Genomic DNA, 25,002 nt, shown 5'->3' with positions numbered 1-25,002 from the left:
TAAAAAGCACCATCCGTCGGTGGCCGTTTGCCAGCTCCGTCTGGCACCTGTGCTGGTGGCACGTAAAAAGCACCCACTACACTCACGGAGTGGTTGGCGTTAGAAAGGGCATCCAGCTGTAGAAACACTGCCAGATCAGACTGAGCCTGGTGCAGCCTTCTGGCTTCCCAGACCCCAGTTGAACCGTCCAACCCATGCTAGCATGGAAAGCGGACGCTAAATGATGATGATGATGATGATGATGACTTGGAAAGCAGTTTAAAAGTGAGCTGTGCTATGTTACTTCAAGATGGGATAACAAGATGAAAGGAGGTATTGCCTTGAGATGGGCAAACAAACAGAGGTTGTTACCCCAAGATTGGATGTTAGGGGTTACCCCAATATGGACTAACTAGATGAGAGGGTATTACTCCAAGATGGGTGAGCTTGACATGAGGGTTTGATTTCAAGACGGGATAACTAAATGAAAGAGTGTTGCCTTGAGATGGGTAAACAAAATGAAAGAATGACAATACATGATGGGATAACTAGTTGTAAGGGTGTTCTGGAGTAAAACAATTCATTTTACATTGCTCCAGTCCACAATTTGTAAATGAGTAACCCCACAATAAACTGGTGCCCTGTTCAAAGCTAGTATTGTGATCGTGGTCATTCATACACCATGGAAACTAACTGACCAACCCTATCAGTCCTGGGACTTGAGGCTGTAATGTCTGGAAGTTGATCATGATGACGATGAAGTGATTACCTTATCATAATCCTCATATTTCATTGTTTGTGATAATATCAACAGCATTAACATTAAAGAGTACAAAAGTTGTATGTAATTACTTTTACTATTTCTTATCAAGCTGAATCCAGCATTAACCGGGTGACTGACCTAATATCAAAAGCTTGCAAACAACATGATGTTGTGAGGAGCGAGAGGGGACACCTTGATTCTCACTAACCAAACTGTAGTCATACATTGACAAAAAACAGACAAGGGTGACCGTGAGTTTGCATCTCTCAATGAAATTAAATATGTCACTTAATAAAATGCCAGTCAACAGAATATTTTGTTGCACTATGTATTTCCCAACTGTCTCAGTCACTGGGCTGTGGGCCATGCTAGTGCACCACCTTGGTGGGTTTAGCGTAACAAATAAACCCCACTACTTATTGCTTTTTGAAGTCAAGTAATTATTCTATTGGTCTCTTTTGCAAACTGCTAAATCATGCAGACATAAACAAACCAACACCACTTGTCAAGCAGTGGTAGGGGACAAACACAACACAGACACACACAGACATACACAAATACACACACATTCATCTATATATATATATAATATATATATATATACACACACACACACACATACAATAGGCTTCTTTCAGTTTCCTTTGAGCAAATCAACTTACAAGGCTTTGGCAGGCTTGGGGCTATAGTAGAAGATATTTGCCCAAAGTACCACACAGTGGGACTGAACACAGGCCCAAACAAGGGTGACTGTGCCATTTTATGCTTCCAAGGGGAGAAGGCCAGATGCCCTTCCAAACACCAATCAAAATGCACTGGGTACTTTTTATGTGCATTTACATAGCACTGGCACAAGTGCATCTTGTGCAGTACCAGCATCTGCAAGACAAAGACCTCTCAGCTGGGAGAGGGAGTGGGGACACGGCCACAAAAGATATGCCTGTATGTATGGATGGCTGCAAGGATTTCTCCTTGGAGGCAGGTAGCTTAGTAGTTAGGGTGTTAGACTCATGATCGTAAGATTGTTGTTTCAATTCCTGGACTGGGTGATATGTTTTGTTCTTGAGCAAAACACTTCATTTCACATTGCTCCTGTTTATTCATTTGGCAAAAATGAGTAATCCTGCAATGGATCGGCATCCTGTCCAGTTGGGGAATTTATACACCATGAAAACTGGCCTTTATGAATCAGTGTGGCTCAAAAAGGAAACTTCACCATTTTTCTTTATTTTTTTTTTAATAGGTAAAAATTGGTTGAGAACCACTGTGCAAAAGGGTTAAATGACTGAGATTATAACCCACACCACCACCACCACCACCACCACAACTGAACAGGATGTTGGTCCCTTACCTGGGCTGAAAAAAAAATGTACCTCCACCAACACCACCACCAAGAAATTCCTGCATGCAGTGAATTTGAACCTGGGGCCTGTGTGGTCAGTCACTGCAGCACCTTATTCCTTCAGTCATGTGACACAACACAAAGAAAGAAGGAAGATAAAAATGGATGAAATCACTCACCAGCTCTGTACCATGGCCACTGAAGGCATTTGTAGAAGATTGTCTGGCAGAAGGTTGATCTCCTTCATTATATTGGCAAGCCTAACAGGCAATTCTTTACGCAGAAATTCAAATGAAGTCCTTTCACACGCATTCTGACTACCTGTCAATGGAAAAATAGAATGGAAACATTAGATTCTAACAATCAAATATAATGCTTGTGTGTGTGTGTGACAAGAATTGGCAACAGGTTGGTTGCAGCTCACAAATGGGTCACTGACCTTTTCAACAAAAACAATTTAAAAAAAATTTAATGTATTTGTGGGCCATCGGAGAGTGATGGCTTTTAAATAGTCTTTTGTGACAGAATTGGTTTAATGTGTGTTTACATAAGTATTGAACAGGGATGGAAATGGGCAGTGGAGTATGTGGGGATATTTTTACATAAAGAGATTATATAACACTGAGTAACAAAATTTTAATTTTTTTGTCTTTGGTCAGCTGGTGTTATTTCCTATTTGCTTCTGTCTAGAAACTAAAGGAGATTACTACTATTCAGTCCCTTCAATCTTTGCTTTTGAAACCTAGGTATCAATGTTTTGAAACTGGCCTGTTTTCCATTACAGATTCAGCACTGAGTTGCTGAAGCAGAAATATCATTATAGCAAATATTCTGCTCAATATCACAGATTTACTTGTAAGTTGCTTGACAGCAGCCACTTGAATGTGTCCCTTAGTGGCTGACAAATGCATCTCTGACCATGACCAGGATTAGTGAGGTAGCATCATAGCCATGTGTTGAGAGGAATTCTTCGTGGTTTACATAAATGTAAGAATGGCAAAGTTTGAAGGAAATATTAGCCATTTTCTATACTTTCAAATAGGCAATAACAGTTCCTACCCAAGAACAAAAACTGTGTTACACAGTGTAATATATACATGTGAGCTTGGGGAAAATGTAAGAAAAAAAAGCTTGTGTGGGCTTTTACAAAAAGAAGTGTGTGTGTGTGCACAGATACATATAAGATTTCAAAGTGTGTATTATTTTTGCCATGTGTCCCTGCATGTCATGAGAGGTGACTAAAAGGATTGGCTCAAGAAGGGTATCTGGCTATAAAAACAGTTTCAAAAAGTCCTTTCCAACCCATGCCAACATGGAAAAGGAAAGTTGTAAAAATGATGGTGATTATGTGCCATCACCATCATCATCTTAATGTCCACTCTTCCATGCTTGCTTGCTCGGGTTGGACAGCATTCCTTGAGGCAGAATTTCTACAGCCGGGGATACCCTTCGTGTCACTGACCCTCATCTGCTTCCAAGCATGGTAATATTTTCCTTTGGCTGAACACATTTCCATGGAAGACTGGAAATGAAGGACACAGCTTGTGTGACAGTGAAGCTCATTTACAAACGTCATATGATGTCAAGACAAGGAGACATTAACATGTGTGTGGGTGTATATATATATATATATAATATATATATATATATATACATACATAATAAAAACTTACTTGGAGAAATAAGAAAGTGATGCGAGGCGTTCAATCATATAATAACAATTTAACAATAAAACATATGCATACATCCATACATATATGTACATACCTACATTTATATGTATATATACATGCATATATATATATATATGTGAGTACAGGACACCACAAATAAGGTGTCCTGCACTCACATACATATATATATGCTTGTATATATACATATAGATGTAGGTATGTATATATATATGTATGTATGTATGCATATGTCTTATTTATATATACATACATACGACAGGCCTATTTTAGTTTCTGTCCACAAAGTACCCCCCCCCATTAGCTTTGGTTAACCTGGGGCTATAACAGAAAACACTTGCCCAAGGTGTCGTTCAGTGGGACTGAACCTGAAACCATGTGGTTGGGAAGCATATTTCGGAACTACACAGCTATGCTGCACCTATCCCATGCCTTCATATCACACACACACACACACACAATAATACTACACATTTCCTTATCCTACATACCAGTCAGATAAACTAAGTCAATCACCTGATTTCCCGAGATAAACATGGCTGTGTATTTCAGGCTTTCTCAAGGATATTAATGCTGCAGGCGACCAAGCCACATCCACAGCAATCAAAATCTGGGTCAAAGTGATTCCTAATGCAGTTTATCGACTTCAATCAGGATGATACTAGACACTTCTGTGTGGTTGCATAGTTCTTTGTCAGTATATGTATATATATATATTCTTTTATTTGTTTCAGTCAGTTGACCGAGGCCATGCTGGAGCACCATCATTAGCCAAACAAATCAACACCAGAACTTATTCTTTGTAAGCCTAGTACTTATCTATCGGTCACTTTTGCTGAACCACTAAGTTACGGGGATGTAAACACACTGGCATCAGTTGTCAAGCGATGTTGGCGGGGGACACACACACACACACACACAAACACATGACATGCTTCTTTCAGTTTCCGTCTGCCAAATCCACTCACAAAGCTTTGGTCGACCCGAGGCTAGAGTAGAAGACACTTGCCCAAGGTGCCACACAGTGGGACTGAACCCGGAACCATGTGGTTGGTAAGCAAACTACTTACTACATAGCCGCTCCTGCACCTATATATATATATATATATATATATATATATATATATATATATATATATAAATAAAAAGTGGCAGGCAACAAGTTATTATTAATAATGGTATATATATATATGAGTTTCAAGCCAAGGATTTAATATAAGTTCAAACAGAAAGATTCATGTGGAAGCAAATACCAGCCTGAGCAAATACCCAGGCTACAATGGAGAAGGCAAGCCACTGGATTTTACTAGAAAGAGACAATGAACAATGGCTAGAAGAATACTGGGTGAAGGCTAGTAACTAGTTGATCTGGCAAGTGGAACATCAGTTGAATGGGGTGGGTGGCAGTGAGCAATAATGTTGTTGAGAGGAAGGCCCTGAAACAAGAGTGCATGCCCTCCTGATGACCCCCATAAGCCAGCTACTGTCTAGTATGCAGAGCTTTTAACTGGTAGCACTTGCATCTGCAAGTTGTTTGCAAATATTAAACATAGGCAGAAGTGTGGCTGTGTGATAAGAAGTTCGCTCCCCAACAAGAAGGTTCCAAGTTCAGTCTCACTGCTTGGCACGTTAGGCAAGTGTTTTCTACGATAGCCTCAGGTCAACCAAAGCCTTGTGATTCGATTTGGTAGGCGGAAACTGAAAGAAGCCCATCATGTGTACGTGTGTGTGTATGTGTTTGTGTTTATCCCCCATCACCTCTTGACAACCAGAGTTGGTTTGTCCCTGTAACTTAGCAATTCCGCAAAAGGGACCCTTAGAATAATCTTAAAAAAAAACAAAAAAGTATTGGGGTCAATTCATTCAACTAAAAACTCTTCAGGGCTGTGCTCCAGTCAGTCATTCAGTCAGTCTGCCTGCCTGCCTGTCTGCAGTAGAGCACATGTTAAAGAATCGCTCACTCTTTCCTATCATTGTTAGAAATATCTGTGTTCAGACATGTAATTACATTTTGCCAATAATAAACTTCCTCCTAAGTGTTATTAGTGCAATACTGATCTCTTATATGTTGCTATTGTTACGTCAATGTATACATTGTTTGTTGTTGGGGTCTTATTTTGTTATTTTGAGTTTGGTCACAATCTAGTTTTTATGTATTGTCTGTACTCGGCGACATATATAAACAGAAACTAAAGAACATTGCCATTGGAAGGCAGCAAACTTCTGTGTGGTTGCATAGTTCTTTGTCAGTATATGTATATTCTTTTATTTGAAATGGTAACTGAACTTTCATCAATGCTCCTAGTTTCAAAGTTGTTATTTTTATTCAGCTACGCCTTCAAAGAAACATGAAAACAGGAGTGGGGAATGCAAGCTGAGGATGAATCTTCTGAAAGGTCACTTGACCCATTTCCAAGAAAAAGAATTCTTTATTTTTACAGCTTAGTAACAGAAGAATATACATCATCATCATCACCATTTTTCCATTCTTTGAATCAGTCAGATGAAATTTGTTGAAGCAGACTATTACAGGCAGCCAGATGCCCTTCCTGTCACCAACCTTCACCTGTTTCCAAGCAAGGTAATATTTCCCTGTGGCCAGATATGTTTTTGTAGCATATTGGAAATGAACAACCTCACTGTATGACAGCAATGCTCATTTACAATCATCACATGCCAAGAAAAGGTACACACACACACACATTCATATATATATATAAGATCCAAGGATCGTGGTGTAGGAAGAAAGTTAGCTTCAAGCAATCCATAGTAAATATAAAAAACAGCTTTCAGAGACAATAGTGGTTTATTGAGAGGGAAGGTCGTGGACATTTTTTTCTTACTGAAGTATGATAAATTGAAAAGAGTTCTTTACATTTCATGGTAGGCAATCAGGGTTGCCAGGTATGCAAATAAGAATACAAGAGTTAAGGAATGGATCTTATCTACTCCATTGCTTAGCTCTTATAAATATATATATATATATATATATATATATATAAATGGAATAAAAACACAATAGAATACAGTAAAACATTCAGACAGATAGATGATACAAAGGCGGACAGGAGAAGCAATAATTAGAAGGACAGGGGAAAAAATGACAGGTCATTTGTGGCCTTCTTTCCTCAGTCAAGTTACCAGATGTCCTTACTGTTTTGGGCAGTTACATCATATATATGGTGGGCTTCTTTCAGTTTCTACCAAATCCACTAACAAAGGCTTTAATTGGTCCAGGACCATAGTAGAAGACATTTGCCCAAAGTACCTTGCAGTGGGACTGAACTCCAAAACATACAGTTGAGAAGCCAACTTCATAACTACACAGCAATGCCTGTGTTGGACTAAAAATCTAAAAAGGTCACCATCTTATGACCTGCTAGAATAAAAATAAACAAATCTCTCTCAAATCACAAACTCACTGGACAAGATAACCCTAAAAAAATACAAAACATCATTGTACAAAGGCCTATTCAATCAGGGCTGACCTGAAGCTATTTAAGATCACAGGGAAGCTTCAATATAGTCTGTGGGTTACTCAACCAATTATATAATTTAAAAAACCCAAAAGCACCAGTGCTTTTTGAGATTACACCCTACTGTCTATTAATCCTTTTGTTGCCATATTTCTATTGAAATATGTTGCCCTTGCTTCAATTAACTTAGAAATTATTGGAGAAATTAGTAAAAATAGCTTTCACATTATTAACTCTTTTGTTGTTATAATTTCTGTTGAAATAAGCAGCTCTGTTTTAATTAATTCTGAAAATAATGAAAAATTGAGTCAAATAATTTTGCCATTATTATGCTGGTGTTTGGAACTGAAATTAACATATTTTGATGGGCGGCTTTGAATTAGATTACTTTAAAACAGGAAGTTTGTATCAGAGAACCAGGAGCAGTCTCAGGAGGGTTGGCATCAAAGGATTTGGAAGAAAATTTAACATAAAATTTTGAAGGTAATTTAGACCACTTTAACCCTTTAGAAATCACATTATACATTCAAAAGTAATGCTTATCTCTTTACGTTGTTTCACAACCATCTCACAACTGCGTTCGTGGACATGGTTGTCATCTGTAAACAGTTTTAAGTAGGAACTGGCAAAAGAAGAATGAACAAACACAGAATGCACATGTGCACACTGGATTCGTAAAAACGCAATGCGCATGTCAAAATAAAACAGAGGAGAAGTATAAAAATGCAATATCAAGCAAGTTGTTTGATGGTCTGACAACACTGTCACACAGCTTTGCCACAGTTTTCTTATTTTGAATTAATCGCTGTGTGGTAAGTAGCTTACTAACCAACCACATGGTTCCGGGTTCAGTCCCACTGCGTGGCATCTTGAGCAAGTGTCTTCTGTTATAGCCCCGGGCCGACCAAAGCCTTGTGAGTGGATTTAGTAGACGGAAACTGAAAGAAGCCTGTCGTATATATGTGTATATATATATATATATATATATATATATATATGTATGTGTGTGTTTGTGTGTCTGTGTTTGTCCCCCTAGCATTGCTTGACAACCGATGCTGGTGTGTTTACGTCACCGTCACTTAGCGGTTCGGCCAAAGAGGTCGATAGAATAAGTACTGGGCTTACAAAGAATAAGTGCCGGGGTCGATTTGCTCGACTAAAGGCGGTGCTCCAGCATGGCCACAGTCAAATGACTGAAACAAGTAGAAGAGAGAGAGTATTTTATACTTTCAAGACTTCGATGATGTAACTGTGAATTTTTAGACGGATAATTTAGGATTGGTGTGAGAGGTTAGATCTGGCCAGTTTGAACATAAAAGGGGGTAGAGTATTTTGGCCAGACATAGCTGGTTTAAAACAGGGAATTTGTAACATTGTACCAAGGGCAGCCGTTTCAGGCTGGTTGTTGGCAAAAGAGTTAAAACAGTATGTTAGATAATGTGACTATGGTGATGTGAGCTGGTCCTCTCTTTTTCACAAATATTTCACCTATTTTACACCCTGTCTTTGTGATTGCAGTGGCAGTGGTGGTGATGGTATTGGTGGTGGTGATGGTTGGGGAGGGGTTGCAGTGTGGTATAGTTTTAAATAAATAAAGACAAAGCAAAGCAAAAAAAACAAAAACAAAAACATGACTAGATTTCAAATCACTTGTGTTTGACTATTGTTGTGTCTATTTACATACATAGACAAGATTTGGTGTGTAAAGATAACTGGGGAGGGGGGGGGCGACCTCATGACAAACTGAGTTGTCATAGAGACAGGATGACTCTGACTGATGCCCCACTCTCCACCACTGACACCCAACTTGCTCACAAATGGAACAAATGTATAAATGTGTGTGTGTGTCTCCTTGTCTTCACATCACATGATAATTGTAAATGAGTGTCGCTGTCGTACAAGCAGGGTCGTTCATTTCTATTATTTTGTGAAAACATGCCTGGCCACCAAGGGGGGAATTATCACCTTGTCTGGAAGCAGGTGAGAGTTGGTGACAGGAAAAGCATCTGGTCATAGAAAATTCTGCCTCAATAAACTCTGTCCCAGCTAGAGAAAGCCTGGACAAATGGATGCTAAAACAATAAATGATGATATCTGGTGATATACGAAAACTCAGTGTAACCTATTTCTTTATCACCCACAAGGGGCTAAACACAGAGGGGACAAACACGGACAGACATAGGTATTAAGTCGATTACATCGACCCCAGTGTGTAACTGGTACTTAATTTATCGACCCCGAAAGGATGAAAGGCAAAGTCGACCTCGGCGGAATTTGAACTCACAACGTAACGCAGACAAAATACCACTAAGCATTTCGCCCGGCGTGTTAACGATTCTGCCAGCTCGCGGCCTTACTCAGCGTAACCCTTTATTGGAAGAAGGTCTTTAGTGTAGTGAGGTGAAGAAAAGTTAGCAAGGAGGCTGGGAATGACATTCAGAATTCGGTCGAGAGGGGGGGGGTCAACTGAATCTGTGTCACAGATAATCTCCATTTGCCAAGCAGTTCATCCCCCACCGCCATCATACACAGGGCTCCCACAATGCATAGTACTCCCTCTTCTACCCCACATTACACTGTTGTCTCTCTCCCACCCTCTTTTTAAAGACTAGTCTCTTTCTTCTACTCTCTTTCTTCGGCTCTGACGCCCCCCTACCACCACCACATACCTATAGTTAAAACACACACACACACACACATGTGAATGTAATCATTAATAGCTGTTCAAATTAATTAATTAAATGAGAACAGCAACAGGTGACACTGACAGGTCCAGATTGCTGGTGGTTGTCATGGTGATGGTGACAGTGGGGCACAGGGTCTTGATTAACTTTGTTATAATGGCCTGTAGTAGTAGTAGTAGTAGTAGAGAAACAGCACTGTTAATAGTAACATGGACAAGAGTTATACCCTCCCATTACCACCACCACTACCATCCCCACAACTATCACCAGCACCAGCACCACCACCACCACCACCATCAACAGCATCACCCCCAACACACATGGTCCCTGGGCACCCTTAGTGACGTCCATCCACTCTGTCGCAAACATTTAGACCAAGTTTTACTGAGAATAACTTCCTTCCTGCCATCGAAGACGCATGGCTCAGTGGTTAGAGTGTCGGGTTTATAATCATGAGGTAGTGAATTCGATTCCCAGACCGGGCTGTGTGTTGTGTTCTTGAGCAAGACACTATTTCAGGTTGTTCTAGTTCACTCAGCTGTAGAATTGAGTTGCGACGTCACTGGTGCCAAGCTGTATCGGCCCCTTTGCCTTTCCAGTGGACAACATCAGTGGCGTGGGAAAGGGAGGCTGGTATGCATGGGCGATTGCTGGTCTTCCATAAAACAACCTTGCCCAGACTTATGCCTGAGAGGGCAAATTGGAACTGTCCCTCCTCTCACTACGCCAGTGGCTCCCAACCCTTTTATTTAAATAAGTTTTCTTATGGACCCATTTTAATATGCTTATTCTTATATATATATATATATATATATTATATATATATATATATATAATATATATATATATATACTCTTTTACTTGTTTCAGTCATTTGACTGCAGCCATGCTGGAGCACCGCCTTTAGTCGAGCAAATCGACCCCAGGACTTATTCTTTGTAAGCCTAGTACTTATTATATCAGTCTCTTTTCCCGAACTACTAAGTTACGGGGACGTAAACACACCACCATCAGTTGTCAAGCGATGTTGGGAGGGGGGACAAACACAGACATACATATATACAACGAGCTTCTTTCAGTTTCCGTCTACCAAATCCACTCACAAGGCTTTGATCAGCTCCAGGTTATAGAAGACTCTTGCTCAAGGTGCCACACAGTGGGACTGAAACCGGAACCACTACGGTGCCTTGTTAAAAAAATTGTTAAAATATTTTGTGTATTACAGAAATATAACTAATTTATCAAAGATAAACTTGTTATTTAGCAAAATATGTTAGTGGGGTACAGCCACACAAACACACACACAAGTTCGCGAACGAAGATGTAAGGGTCTGGTCCTCGTTGGCTGTAAAGGGCGCGTGTGGCTGACAAGGCCAATGCCCTGAAGCATCATACATATACAGATGCGCACATATTTGTGCTTATAGATGTGTTTATGTGAATGCATATGTGCATGTGTGTATGCACAAACATATTTCCAAAAGGACACACGCACACATAGCTTATATATATCACACACGCACAGATACATAAAACACACACACAAGTTCGCGAACGAAGATGTAAGGGTCTGGTCCTCGTTGGCTGTAAAGGGCGCGTGTGGCTGACAAGGCCAATGCCCTGAAGCATCATACATATACAGATGCGCACATATTTGTGCTTATAGATGTGTTTATGTGAATGCATATGTGCATGTGTGTATGCACAAACATATTTCCAAAAGGACACACGCACACATAGCTTATATATATCACACACGCACAGATACATAAAACACACACACACACACACATATATTAAACACAGATTGTGTTACCATCTCTTACACTGGTTACAATTATGCCGAGAACATTCCTATGAGCACAATACTTAATACACACACACACACACACACACACACACATACATATATATAGAAATATACACACATGCAAACTTACACACACACACATACATATAGATACATCACAACGGGAATGATAGTTAAGTACCTCCGCATCACAAACATACACACACTTAAATGGCAATGTTATGCTAACAAACAAAAGCACGTACACATATATATATATATATAGATACATACAGACTTATACGCACACATGTAGTTACATCGTAGCTGTAATATGTATCTCTACATCACACACACACACACACACTTAAACAACACTGATGCACTAACACACACACACATATACACTTAAGTAAATACATACACACTAACAGGAAGAGAAAGTAATAGATACATGCAGACAATAAGGCGTGCCCGCAGGCACGTGCAGACGACACCGCATATATATACACAAATGTGTGTGTATATATATATATATATATATGCAAGTGCGCGCACGCACACACACACACAAAGTTATTTAAATATGCAAGCTTCAGAGTTTAGTAAAGAATATTAAACTGTAAGAGAATAGAATGTAAGGGAAGAGAGGAAGAGAGACAAAAAGTGAAGGAGGGAGATAGAGAAAGAGAGAGAGAAGAAGAGAGAGATAGAAAGATGGGGAGATTGAGAGGTAAAGGGAGAAAAAAGAGAGATAGATAGGAAAGAAGAGAGAGAGAGAGAGACAGGAAAGAAAAGAGAGATACAGAGGATTGTAGGAAAAAAGATACAGAGAAGAGGAAGGAGAGAGAGATAGAGAGGTGGAGAAAGGAGAGTGCCAATACGCGCGTCTTTTGTGTATCGAGCAGGAGGTGTGGCGGTGGCAAGAGAGGGAGGTGAAGAGCGGATCGACTCAGTAACTCACATAATGCCTTCATGAAACGAGCTCCTCAGATTTAGAACGGAAACTGTTATCATATATACAATATATTCCATGTAGAAATGATATGTGTATGCATGTGTTATGTGTGCATTAAAATCCGTACAGACCCGCAAACTACACCACATTCGTACACAGATGCTTCCAGGTGTTATACACAAACTGCTCTACTATGGTCGCAATCCAATGATTGGAACAAGTTCATATACAGACACTCCCGTCGAAGATGACGTTTGAGTGCTTAGCTTTTGCAGAACGACCCATTTTATTGCTCACGCACGCTTGTATACTCATATGTACAAAATATGGTAAATTTTTCAATAATAAATTTTATACAATATTCGTATGCCTATTTGCGGAAATAGGTCGCGTTTCCACTGCAACTTAAAACGATTAGTCTCGGACATAAAAATCGTCCGGTAATAAAACACATATTGCTAGGTTTGCGCCACTCCCTTGAGATCCCAACAACCTCATAAGTAATATAAACGTCCTAAATTCAGTGGCGGCGGCGTTAATTTAATGCCTTAACCCTTTCATTACTGTATTTATTTTGAGATGTTCTGTGTTTCTTTCAATTACTTTAAATATAACAAAGAATTTAGTAAAATAACTTAGTTATCATTCAGCTAGTGTTAGGAACATAAATTGTGACCAAGGTTTGGTGGAAGATTTCAATTCAGAACTTTTGAAAGTAGGACATTTGTACTCAGAGCCAGAGCCGGTTTCAGTCAGGTTGGTCATGAAAGGACTAAACTTTTCTTTATTAATGTGTCTCGAATTATATATAGATAAATATACAAGATTTAGACAGATAGAAGAGTAAGAACTTGTGATCCGCCTGCGGACCTTTTTTTTTCTTTTTTTCTATTTTTGGAAATTTTCCGCCGCCGCACTAAAAAGTTCCCCCACTCCTGGTTTATAGTGATCAAAAATTCGTGCCACACAATGGCTCACTCTCGATCAAATCGACGTTGTCTGAAATGGTGCATTGTGTACCACGCATCGGGTGGCATCGCAGAGCAGCGTGAGATGAAGTGGTTTGCTCAAGAACACAATGCACCACCCGGCCACGCACCCTCCCATATATATATGGAGAGAGAGAGAGAGAGAGTGGTTGTATACTGTCAACATAACGTGACAGTCCCGTAAAGGGAATTACACCACCGCTATTTAGCCCTAGGAAGCATCGACGCATCCTGTCGACTTTGACACATTTCCTGTGTCCTTATATTTGCGAAGGGGAGGCAAGCACCCCCACCAACTAGGATTCACACCTGAAGACATGCATGTTTCTGGGTCTTGCCCGTCATCAGTCCAGAGTAGCAATTCCTGCTTGTTGAGATACTTGCCAAGCCCTCGCAAATATAAGGACACGGGAAATGTGTCAAAGCCAACAGGAAGCGTCGATGCTTCCTAGGGCTAAACAGCGGTGGTGTAATTCCCTTTACGGGACTGTCACGTTATGTTGACAGTATACAACCACTCACTCTCTCTCTCTCTGGGCTTCTTCATATATATATATATATATATAATGTAGGTATATCTATTATATATATATATGTATATATGTTTGTGTGTCTGTATTTGTCCCCCAACATCGCTTGACAATCGATGCTGGTCTGTTTACGTCCCCGTAACTTAGCGGTTCGGCAAAAGAGACCGATAGAATAAGTACTAGGCTTACAAAGAGTAAGTCCTGGGGTCGATTTGCTCGACTAAAGGCGGTGCTCCAGCATGGCAGCGATCAAATAACTGAAACAAATAAAAGAATATATATATGTATAATATGCGTGTAAGCATATATCCATATACACACCTATGTGTTATAAGCGTTACACGTTTTGCTTGACTCAACAGCGTCGAATTACAAAAGAAACGGTGATGAGTCAAAATAATGACGCTTAACTAACGGAAAATACATAAAATACAAAATTATAGAACAAGTATTGTAGTCACTATGATCGAGTAGTATCTCCTGGTTGAGATTGTGACACAACCTGACCACAATTGATGCAATATATATATTATTTTATACGTATATACTATACATACACGCACACATTACATATTTTTACAGATACATTTCATATTTCGGATCTTGTTAAATTTTTTGTAACTACTTCGAGTTTTTACAAAATTTCATCAGATTATTTTCAAAACATGTGGTTTTAATGCATTTTTGTTTGTTTTTTGTGGGGGTGCTTGCTAGTAACGAAAATCGCATTCATTTTCTTTTTTTCCCTAGAAATTAATAAGTTCAAAGCATTTTAAATTATGTAATTTTAACCAATCGGCAGCCTCCATTGCCAGATATACCGGACGCCGTGACTGTTACCTTTGAGAACAGCAAGAACACAGGGAACCTTTATGTCGACCGCCGACCTTCTAGAAATAGCAGCTAAATCTTCCTTAAAATACACAACGTCTCAAAAAAGGACAAAACTGTGTCACAGCCCTGTTTATTTCCTCGTTTGTGGAAGGTCCAAGTGCTTTCCACTTACTTTCCACTAACTTCTAAATGAAAGTCAATCTCCACGGATGTAACCTTTTATCGAACTCACGACTCTTACTCGGCTCAACAGACTGATATAAAATGTATTTTCTCTTCTGTTATGATAAAAAATGTCTTTCAAGGTTTGGTAGTGGAGATAGAACAGCTCCATCATAATCATCATCATCGTCGTCAACAGTAACACTTCATACAATGACAAAATGTGTTTTAAACTCAACTTAAAACCGACCTGTTTGAAAACATTACATTGCATGTATTGCATCATTTTTTGGGGCGGGTTGTAAAAATCGGTCAGCAGAGTTATTAATATGCTGACCAATTTTTATTCCCAAAGACGATGATGCAATACCTGCAATATAACAGTTCCGAACAGGTAGAAAAAAATAATGAAAAATATCACCAATTACTTATTTTGCCCCAATTCATCGAACCAATTCTTTCTCTACCCCTACCACCGCCTTTTTCTTTACAATTTTACCATAAGAAAAGAGAAAATACATCTAATATGTGGGACCCAATAAGTGTTTTAAGGGTCGTGAGTCCGATAAAAGGTTACATCCACTGAGATTCATTTTCATTTACATGCTATTAATAACACTCAACAAATTGCGAGGACTTGGACCCGCCTCAAGCGAGGAAATAAATGGTCTTTTGTGATACAATGTTTCGCCTTTTCTATTGCTATTTTTTTTGTCGGTGGAGGTGAGGATGTAGTTTAAGGAAGATTTGGCTGCTATTTCTAGTAGGTCAAGATATAACGTAAAGATTTCCTGCGTGCTTGCTGCTCCGAAAGGAGACAAAGTCACGGCATCCGGCGGTATATGAAGGCTGCTCCCTATTGGCTAAAATTTCATGATTTTAAATACTTGTAACTTATTTACAATTACTTTCTAGAAAGTATAAATAAATGCGATTTTCATCACCATGCAAGATTACATAAGAACTATTTTCAAAAATATAATCTGGTGAAAATTTGAAAAGCTTGATGCAATAGGAAGTAAAATTTAACAAGTTCACCCCCCCCCCCACACTTTTTTCTTACAAATACACTTCATATTTTGTTTACTCACAGATACATGCACACATTGCATAGTTTTTAAAGACATACATATCATCGCACATTACATTTTTTTACATATATATACATACACATTTTTTCATACATTACATTTTTTTAAACACACATCAGATTTTTACACGCACGCACACACACATTCTGTAAAAAAACACTGTAATAAACATATTCAGTACGAAAAAACACACACCTATCTAAAGATATATATATATATTCACTGTTTCGTCTCTCCACCCCTCGCCACTTTCACAATGTGTAAGTCAAACAGTGTAGATTAAATGAAGCCTCGCTTTTGTGCTCACCCACCACCCTTTATAACCTAAACATACATTATCATACACAGGCATACTACATTATTATGACTCATACGTTATCACAAACACAGGTAGAAAGTGTTTTATCGAACACAAACACAGGTAGAAAGTGTCTTATCAAACACAAACACACGTTCAACGTACATCACGCACAAATATACATTACGGCATATAAACTCACGCGTGCATTTCCACACAAACATACATTAGCACATAGGAACGCAACCGGTACTCCGTCGGTTACGACGACAAATATTCCAGGTGATCCGATCAACAGAGCGGACTGCTCGTGAAACTAACGTGCAAGTGGCTGAGTACTCCACAGTCACGAGTACACTTCATGTAAGTTCTCGGGGAGATCCTGCCTGACGCAGATTGTGATACGGCCGGTCCTTTTGAATTGCTGGCCCAGGTCAATTTCGCCAGCTGATTAGACCGGAGCGACGTGAAATAAACCGTCTTGCTCGTGGACACAACACGCCGTCAGGAATCGAACTCGTGAACCGAATACCACTAAGCCATGCACCTTCACACGTATGAACAAACACCATATATAAGCATATGTAAATGTATAGTCACTTATAAATGTTTAAATATCACAAATGCACGCTATACATAAATATATATTCATATACGCGTAAAACATACATATACTCTTTTACTTGTTTCAGTCATTTGACTGCGGCCATGCTGGAGCACCGCCTTTAGTCGAGCAACTCGACCCCAGGACTTGTTCTTTGTAAGCTTAGTACTTATTCTATTGGTCTCTTTTGCCGAACCGCTAAGTTACGGGGACGTAAACACACCAGCATCGGTTGTCAAGCGATGTTGGGGGGACAAACGCAGACACAAGCATACACACACACATATATATATACCTATATATATATACGACGGGCTTCTCTTCAGTTTCTGTCAACCAAATCCACTCACAAGGCTTTGGTCGGCCCTAGGCTATAGTAGAAGACGCTTGTCCAAGGTGCCACCCGGAACCATGTGGTTGGTAAGCAAGCTATTTACCACACAACCACTCCTATACATATAAAAATATACACATCACATATATACTCAGGCATTCCTCTGTAATGTAGTCCCCTCTAACCTTTTCAACCCTTATTTTAAATTCTCCCTACAATATTACACACAAACCCACATTACTACATATAAACATGCTTAAACGTGCGTTAATACATATGCGAGTTCACACATTATCACACACACACACACACACACACATACACTCCTTATAAAGTGGTCCCCTCTGACCTTTCTATCTGCCTTCCAGGCCACACCCTATTTTAAATTTTTCCTTAGTGGCACCTGTTTCTTCTCACCCGCTTTATTATCCCACCCACCCACTTACACCCCTGAGCAAACAACGAGGGAACCGTCTATACAAGCTCGCCCGAGTAGCTAGAAACATAAGTCAAGTTTATCTCAAATCACATCCTATTGTCTTAAAAAAATGAAGGACACCCTGCACAATGTAGCTATATATTCTCAACCAAAACTGTCCGACGAACGGGAACGTGAAACTCTGAGTAACAGCTTTTGAGATGTCTTTGCAGCTTTATTAATAAAGTGGTAAGTAGCTTGCTTAACAACCACATGGCTCCGGGTTCATTCCCCATGCGTGGCACCTTGGGCAAGTGTCTTCTATAGCCTCGGGCTGACAAAAGCCTTGTGAGTGGATTTGATAGACGGAAACTGAAAGAAACCAGTCGTGTATGTATGTATTATGTGTGTGTGTGCGTCTGTTCCTCCACCATCGCTTGACAACCGATGTTGGTGTGTTTACGTCCCCGTACCTTAGAAACACAAGTGAGGAGTCGATATCCTCTGCCATCATCACTACAAGAACTGGAGACTGTTTTAGCTGTAGAATAGACAAAAATTCCTTTGGAAACAATTCAAAATTTGTACGAGTTCATACCTCATAGAATTCAAGCTGTAATTACTGCCAAAGGCGGTCCTAACCTATATTAAAATTAATTTGTTTGAAATTTTAAGGTGTTTCCATTATTTTGTCCAACCCCTGTATATAAATTACTCTTTTACACATTTAAGTCATTTGACAGCGATCATGTTGGAACACCGCCTTTAGTCGAACAAATCGACCCAGCACTTATTCTTTATAAGCCTAGTATTTATTCTATTTTCCCGAACCGCTAAGTTAGGGTACGTAAACACACCAACATCGGTTGTCAAGAGATGGTGGTGGGATAACACAGACACGCAAACATATACATACATATATATGTGTATGTGTGTATATATATATATATAATATATATACACACACACACGACGGGCTTCTTTCAGTTTTCGTCTATCACAAGGCTTTGGTCGGCCCGAGTCTAAAGTAGAAGACACTTGCCGAAAGTGCCACGCAGTGGGACTGAACTCAGAACCATGTGCTTGGGAAGCAAGCGAAGCCACCCCTGCGTCTATATATAAATAAAAGACGTGAGCTAGTAGAATCGTTAGCACGCCCGGTAAATTGCTTCGCGCGCCTCTACGTTCTGAGTTCAAATTCCGCCACAGTGTACTTTTACCTTTCGCCCTTTCGGGATCGATAAGATAAACACCAGTTGAACACTGGGATCTATGTAATTGACTTATCCAACCCCGAAATTGCTGGCCTTGTACCAAAATTTGAAACATATATAATATATATTAGATGGGGTTGTCACAACTGGGAATGCCTTTGATCAATAAGCTTGCTCAATTAAGCCTGGGCTTAACAACAACGGCCACTAACCAGACGATCTTTTAATATTCGTGAAATCTTATGAGGAGGTGGGGGAGAAAAGGCGTTTGTGGTTAAGGGATGAGGGAGGGTAGAAGAGAAATGCCAGAATATTAAGATACTGCAAGTAAGAAGTGTCTGGTCTCTTATCTCCAGATAATAAGCTGTACTTTTCCTCAACCCTATGCTATCGCTGCTGAATTCTCGAATCTTGAGATTATCTTTCCTACTGATATGGAGCTGATTAACTGCTATTTAGTAATGACACATCCTCTAGAAGCGGTCATAATTTTAATAAATCGAGAATTTATATTGTACGGTATTTGATATACCTGTAATCGCCTATGTTGTTCGAATACATGCCTTTGGCCAGTCTTGGTTATTTCTCTTGGTTCATATTTGTCTTTGTTATGTCTCAACCAACACTAGCGGAGAAGTCTACGTAGTCAGTCACTCGACACGTTAGAAACAGTAGCAAAGACAAGAGTACATCTGATAATGTAATCAAGATATACACTAGGCTGAAGACCCGAGCCTACATGTGTCTTACAAGTTAGACTGGCTTGGCTCACCGCCATAATGTCGTAGGTTCAATTCCTAGATAGGGCGGTACGTTGTGTCCTTGAACAATGCACTTTATTTCACGTTGATCCAATTTACTCAGCGAAAAATGAGTGGTGGTACAATCCCCGCTCTCTCTCTCTCTCTCTCTCTCTCTCAAGTAGTCACATCCTGGATGAGCTGCAGAAACAGAACCAAAGGGAGAGACAAGTGAGTGTCTAGGCCTGCTCGCAACTATACAGGCATCTTGAACAATTAGCGAAAACATCGCACAGGCTCCCAGGTCATACACATACGGCTGACTCTCTCTCTCTCTCTATATATATATATATATATATATATATATATATAATATATATATATATATATATACACACACACACACACACATATATATATATATAGATATATATATATATTATATATATATATATATATATATATATATATATATATACACACACACACACACACATATATATATATATATATATATATATATATATATATATACTAGCAGTATCGCCCGGCGTTGCTCAGGTTTGTAAGGGAAATAACTATAAAGCATTTTTAGAGAGTTATAGCCAAAAAATAGCAAAAACATGGAAAAAAATGATGGTAAATTTTTATTTTAGTTAAAAAAGGTGGAGTTGCGTCCCCTAGACAGTTTGCGGTTTGTGTTTCTGATTCTCGACTCCATGTCGAATTTATCGATTTTTTTCAGAACTGGGGGAACTTTTCAAAATTTTCGCTGCGTTAGTTTTGAATTATGACATTGGGCTATGTGTGTGTCAAGTTTCATCAGAATCGGTTGAAAGCCGTGGTCAGGGTGAGGGTACAAGCAAACAGACACACAGAAACACGCACAGACAAACTGCCGTTTATATAGAGAGAGATATAGGCGCAGGCGTGACTGTGTGGTAAGAAGCTTGCTTCCCAACCACATGATTCTGGGTTCAATCCCACTGCGCGACATATCTTATATATCCTCGAGTTGACGAAAGCCTGGTGAGTGGATCTCGCAGACGGAAACTGAAAGAAACCTGCCGAGTGTGTGTGTGTGCTTGTTCCCTCCCCTCCACCGCTTCACAACCGCTGTTGGTTTGTTTACGTCCCCATAACTCAGCGTTTCAGCAAAAAGACACTGAGGTCGATTCATTCGACTAAAAATTCCCCAGGATGGTACTCCAGCGTGTAGCATTTCTTTACTCATTGCCTGCCACCAAGCCTTTCGTTAGTTTCCATGATGAGTCTTCAAGTTGTTTGATCTCCTAAACTTGCTACATATCGATTTATTATGAAAGTGGCTGAGTGTTCCATTGGCACGTATGCTTTTAATGTAATCCTCAGACAGAATCTCCATGGCATGGTAACAAAGCTGAACCTTCGAAATTATAGGTACAGGCCATGCGGCGAACTTCCACACAGTTTCTGTCCACCCAATTTCAATTTCACTGACAGGACTCGGATCAACCGCAGGATATAGTGAAAAAGATACGAAGGGGGAAATATCTGCCTAAGACGCCCGCCGCACCGCACGACAGAACGCGAGACCTAGTTATTATGAAACAAAGTGGTTTTAACTACTTGGCCACGTCTGCACCCATTTCAACATAAATGTATGCACGCACACAAAAGCAGACATGACAAAAGACTGCTACGAATTAGAATGTCTGATTTAGTGTTGATGGAGCATAGAGAGATAAGATGGTGTTGGTGCGCCCCATAGAAGATGGAGGGTAGTGAGGTGCGCGTGCGTGTGTACAGTGTAGGGTTGAGATGAATGGCTTAGAAACACATCACAACCACGAGGTCTACAGCGTATCGTCTTAGGTAAATATTATTTTCTACAGCCTCAGATCTCGCCCTCACCCTCAAGTACTTGAATAAATAATATAAACAACAATAACGATTTCATATTTTGATGCAAGCTCAGCGATTTTTACGGAGACGGTGTTAATCAAATACATCGACTCCAAATACCTGACTAGTTCTTCATTTAATTCAACCCCCGAGAGGATGATAGGCAAAGTTGACTCGAAATCGGTGGGATTTGAACGCGCGAAACGTAAAGAGCCAGGAGAAATGCCGTTAAGAGTTTGGTCAGGCGCGCTAACGATTCTGCCAGCTCGCAACTTTAATATTAGTTTCAAATTTTGGCACAATGCCAGTACTCAGCTGGTACTTAATTTACCGATCCCCGAGAGGATGAAAGGCAAAGCTGACCTCGGTGGAATTTGAACTCAAAACGTAAAGACAGACGAAATGTCGCTAAGCATTTTGCCCGGCGCAGTAACGATTCTGCCAACTCACCGCTTTAATAATTATTATTTAAGGCAGAGAACTGGCAGAGTTGTTAGCACGTCGGGCGAAATGCTTAGCGGTATCTCGTCTGCCGTTACGTTCTGAGTTCAAATTCCGCTGAGGTCGACTTTGCCTTTCATCCTTTCGGAGTCGATAAATTAAGTACCAGTTACGCACTGGGATCGATATAATCGACTTAATCCGTTTGTCTGTCCTTGTTTGTCCCCTCTGTGTTTAGCCCCTTGTGGGTAGTAAAGAAATAGGTATCTCGTCTGTCTCTACTTTCTGAGTTCAAATTCCGTCGAGGTCGACTTTGCCTTTCATCCTTTCGGGGTCGATAAATTAAGTACCAGTTGCGTACTGAGATCAATCTAATCGACTGGCCCCCTCCCCAAAATTTCGGGCCTTGTACCTAGAGTAGAAAAGAATAATTATTATTTCTAATTTTGGTACAAGGACTGCAATTATAAAGTGAGGAGAGGAAGGGTGCTTCGTCGATCATATCGACCCCAGTACTTGACCAGGGATTATTGTATTAGTCCCGAAAGGATGAAAAGCAAAGTTGATCTCGGCGATATTTGAATTCAGAAACACGATTATTTGTAAGATTGTAGACTTTGCAAACCCATATGATTGTGAAGTGATTATCAAGGAAACTGAGAATATTAATTTCACATTTTGGCACAATGCCGGCAATCAAACCAAGTGACTAACTGGTATTTATTTTATTGACCCTGAAAAGATGAAAGGCAAAGTCGACCACGGCAGCCTTTGAACTCAATATAAAGACAGAGAAAATGCCGCGAAGCATTTTGCCCTTCGTCACCCACCATCCGCAGATTTTACCTATAAACCGAACCCATGAAGGATGGTCACGATTGGAAAAACTTTCATCATCGGTCAGCTTAATCAGAACAAACACAAAACTGAACAACAACAACAACAACAATAGCAGAATATAAAAACTTCCAATCGGTTCAACGATCGGTTCTGTGCAGAAGCTCTTTCGTTCATCGTTGCCCTTGAATTTATGTAACCGATTATCGCTTAATTCCTTGTAGTTGCTTCAGGAATCAGACTATCAAAGATACTTTTCAATGAAATTCTGTTTATTTCCCGCAGGTGAAAGTTAGAAAACAATTACAGAAAAGTGCAATCACAGAAAATACTAGGAATCCTTGAACCACCAAACAAATAATAATGCTAGCGGTTATTTCCACAGAATAATGGCAACTGAAATCTGCTGGAACAAACAAGATTTTCTCTTTTATCGTCTTGCATAACGTGACGGGGAAAACTACAGTTACAATGCTTCAGGCAGAAGGACCAGCAACATAACACATGAATAATAATAATAATAATAATAATAATAATAATCCTTTCTACTAAAAGCACAAGTGAAATTTCGAGGAAGGGGACTAGTCGATTACATCGACCCCCAGAGTTTCACTGGTACTTAATTTATCGATCCCGAAAGGATTAATGGCAAAGTCGACCTCGGCAGAATTTGAACTCAGAACGTAAAAACAGACGAAATGCTGCTAAGCATTTATCCTTTCGGGATCGATCATCCCCCCCCCCCCGGTGTGTTAGCAATTCTTATTTCTTTATTATTGCCCACAAGGGGCTAAACATAGAGGGGACAAAGAAGGACAGACGAAGGGATTACGTCGATTACATCGACCCCGAAAGGATGAAATGCAAAGTGGACCTCGGCGGAATTTGAACTCGGAACGATTACATCGACCCCAGTGCGTAACTGGTGCTTATTTAATCGACCCCGAAAGGATAAAAGGCAAAGTCGACCTCGGCGGAATTTGAACTCAGAACGTAAAGACAGACGAAATACCGCTAAGCATTTCGCCCGGCATGCTAACGATTCTGCCAGCTCGCCGCCCTCCTCTCAATAATAATAATCATAATCATTCTAATTGTGTTACAGAACCACGGCATTGTTTTAGTGTGTGTGCATGTGTATAGAAAAGAGCAGAGAAATGGAATAGAATCGATTAGACCCCAGTGCATTACTGTTGTGGTTTTTAAAATCGATTTTAAAACGATGGGCGAAATCAACTCTAGTCGGGTTTAAACTCAGTAGCAAAGGTGCATGTACCGTTTCTGACAAGAGAGACCTCTCTCTTCACCTTTTGTGTCTATAAGAGACAGCTGTACATCCATATGGTACCTATTGATCCTTAGTTAGACTGAGCCAGACAACAGTACATCTTCATGGTACCTATTCACATGTATATCCACATGGTCTCTATTCAAAGACAGACGACAATGGAAGCAGTTGTTGTTTAGCCCCTGGGTGGCATAATTCAGCAAATGTATGGTCAAAGATTATCAAAACGCAGCCATCACATCTCTTTTTTTTTCTATATTTCCTTCCCCTTTTAAGATAGTTGAGTGTTATCCGAAGCAGATTTGGCTGCTATTTCAAGCAGTCAAGCGACTACGTACGTTGGCTCGACGACAGAAAAACACAAACACAGACTTATGTATTTAAATAAAGGTGAAGAATTGTATAGACTCACGTTGTGTGTGTGTGTGTGTATGTGTGAATATGTGTGTGTGTGTGTGTGTGAATGTATGTGTGTGTGTGTGTGTGTGTGCACGCATACACGCACGTATCAACAGATACGCAGTAAATATATGGCTATACACGGAGTATATAAGCACAGATACATAATTTATAAACATACACACACATACCATATAAGCAGAAATAGGGCTACATAGACACACGTTTATCTAAACTAGCACATACTACACCATTCA

At 39.9% G+C, this 25,002-nt stretch overlaps 1 protein-coding gene across 4 annotated transcripts in view; it reads right to left on the bottom strand.

Moving 5' to 3' along the window:
• The window catches only part of LOC115220766 (pyruvate dehydrogenase (acetyl-transferring) kinase, mitochondrial), a 139,079-nt gene that overhangs the window by 77,359 nt on the left and 36,718 nt on the right, over positions 1 to 25,002 (bottom strand). For all 4 annotated transcript variants that reach the window (XM_036510280.1, XM_029790907.2, XM_036510279.1 and 1 more), the window contains exon 2: positions 2,264 to 2,405. In XM_036510280.1, coding sequence (XP_036366173.1) covers positions 2,264 to 2,405 — 142 coding nt within the window. The remainder of the gene's footprint in view (positions 1 to 2,263; positions 2,406 to 25,002) is intronic.

This window comes from Octopus sinensis, linkage group LG17 (assembly GCF_006345805.1).
Source record: "Octopus sinensis linkage group LG17, ASM634580v1, whole genome shotgun sequence".
NCBI classification, from domain to species: domain Eukaryota; kingdom Metazoa; phylum Mollusca; class Cephalopoda; order Octopoda; family Octopodidae; genus Octopus; species Octopus sinensis.
This window is presented reverse-complemented; position numbering and strand designations above follow the sequence as displayed.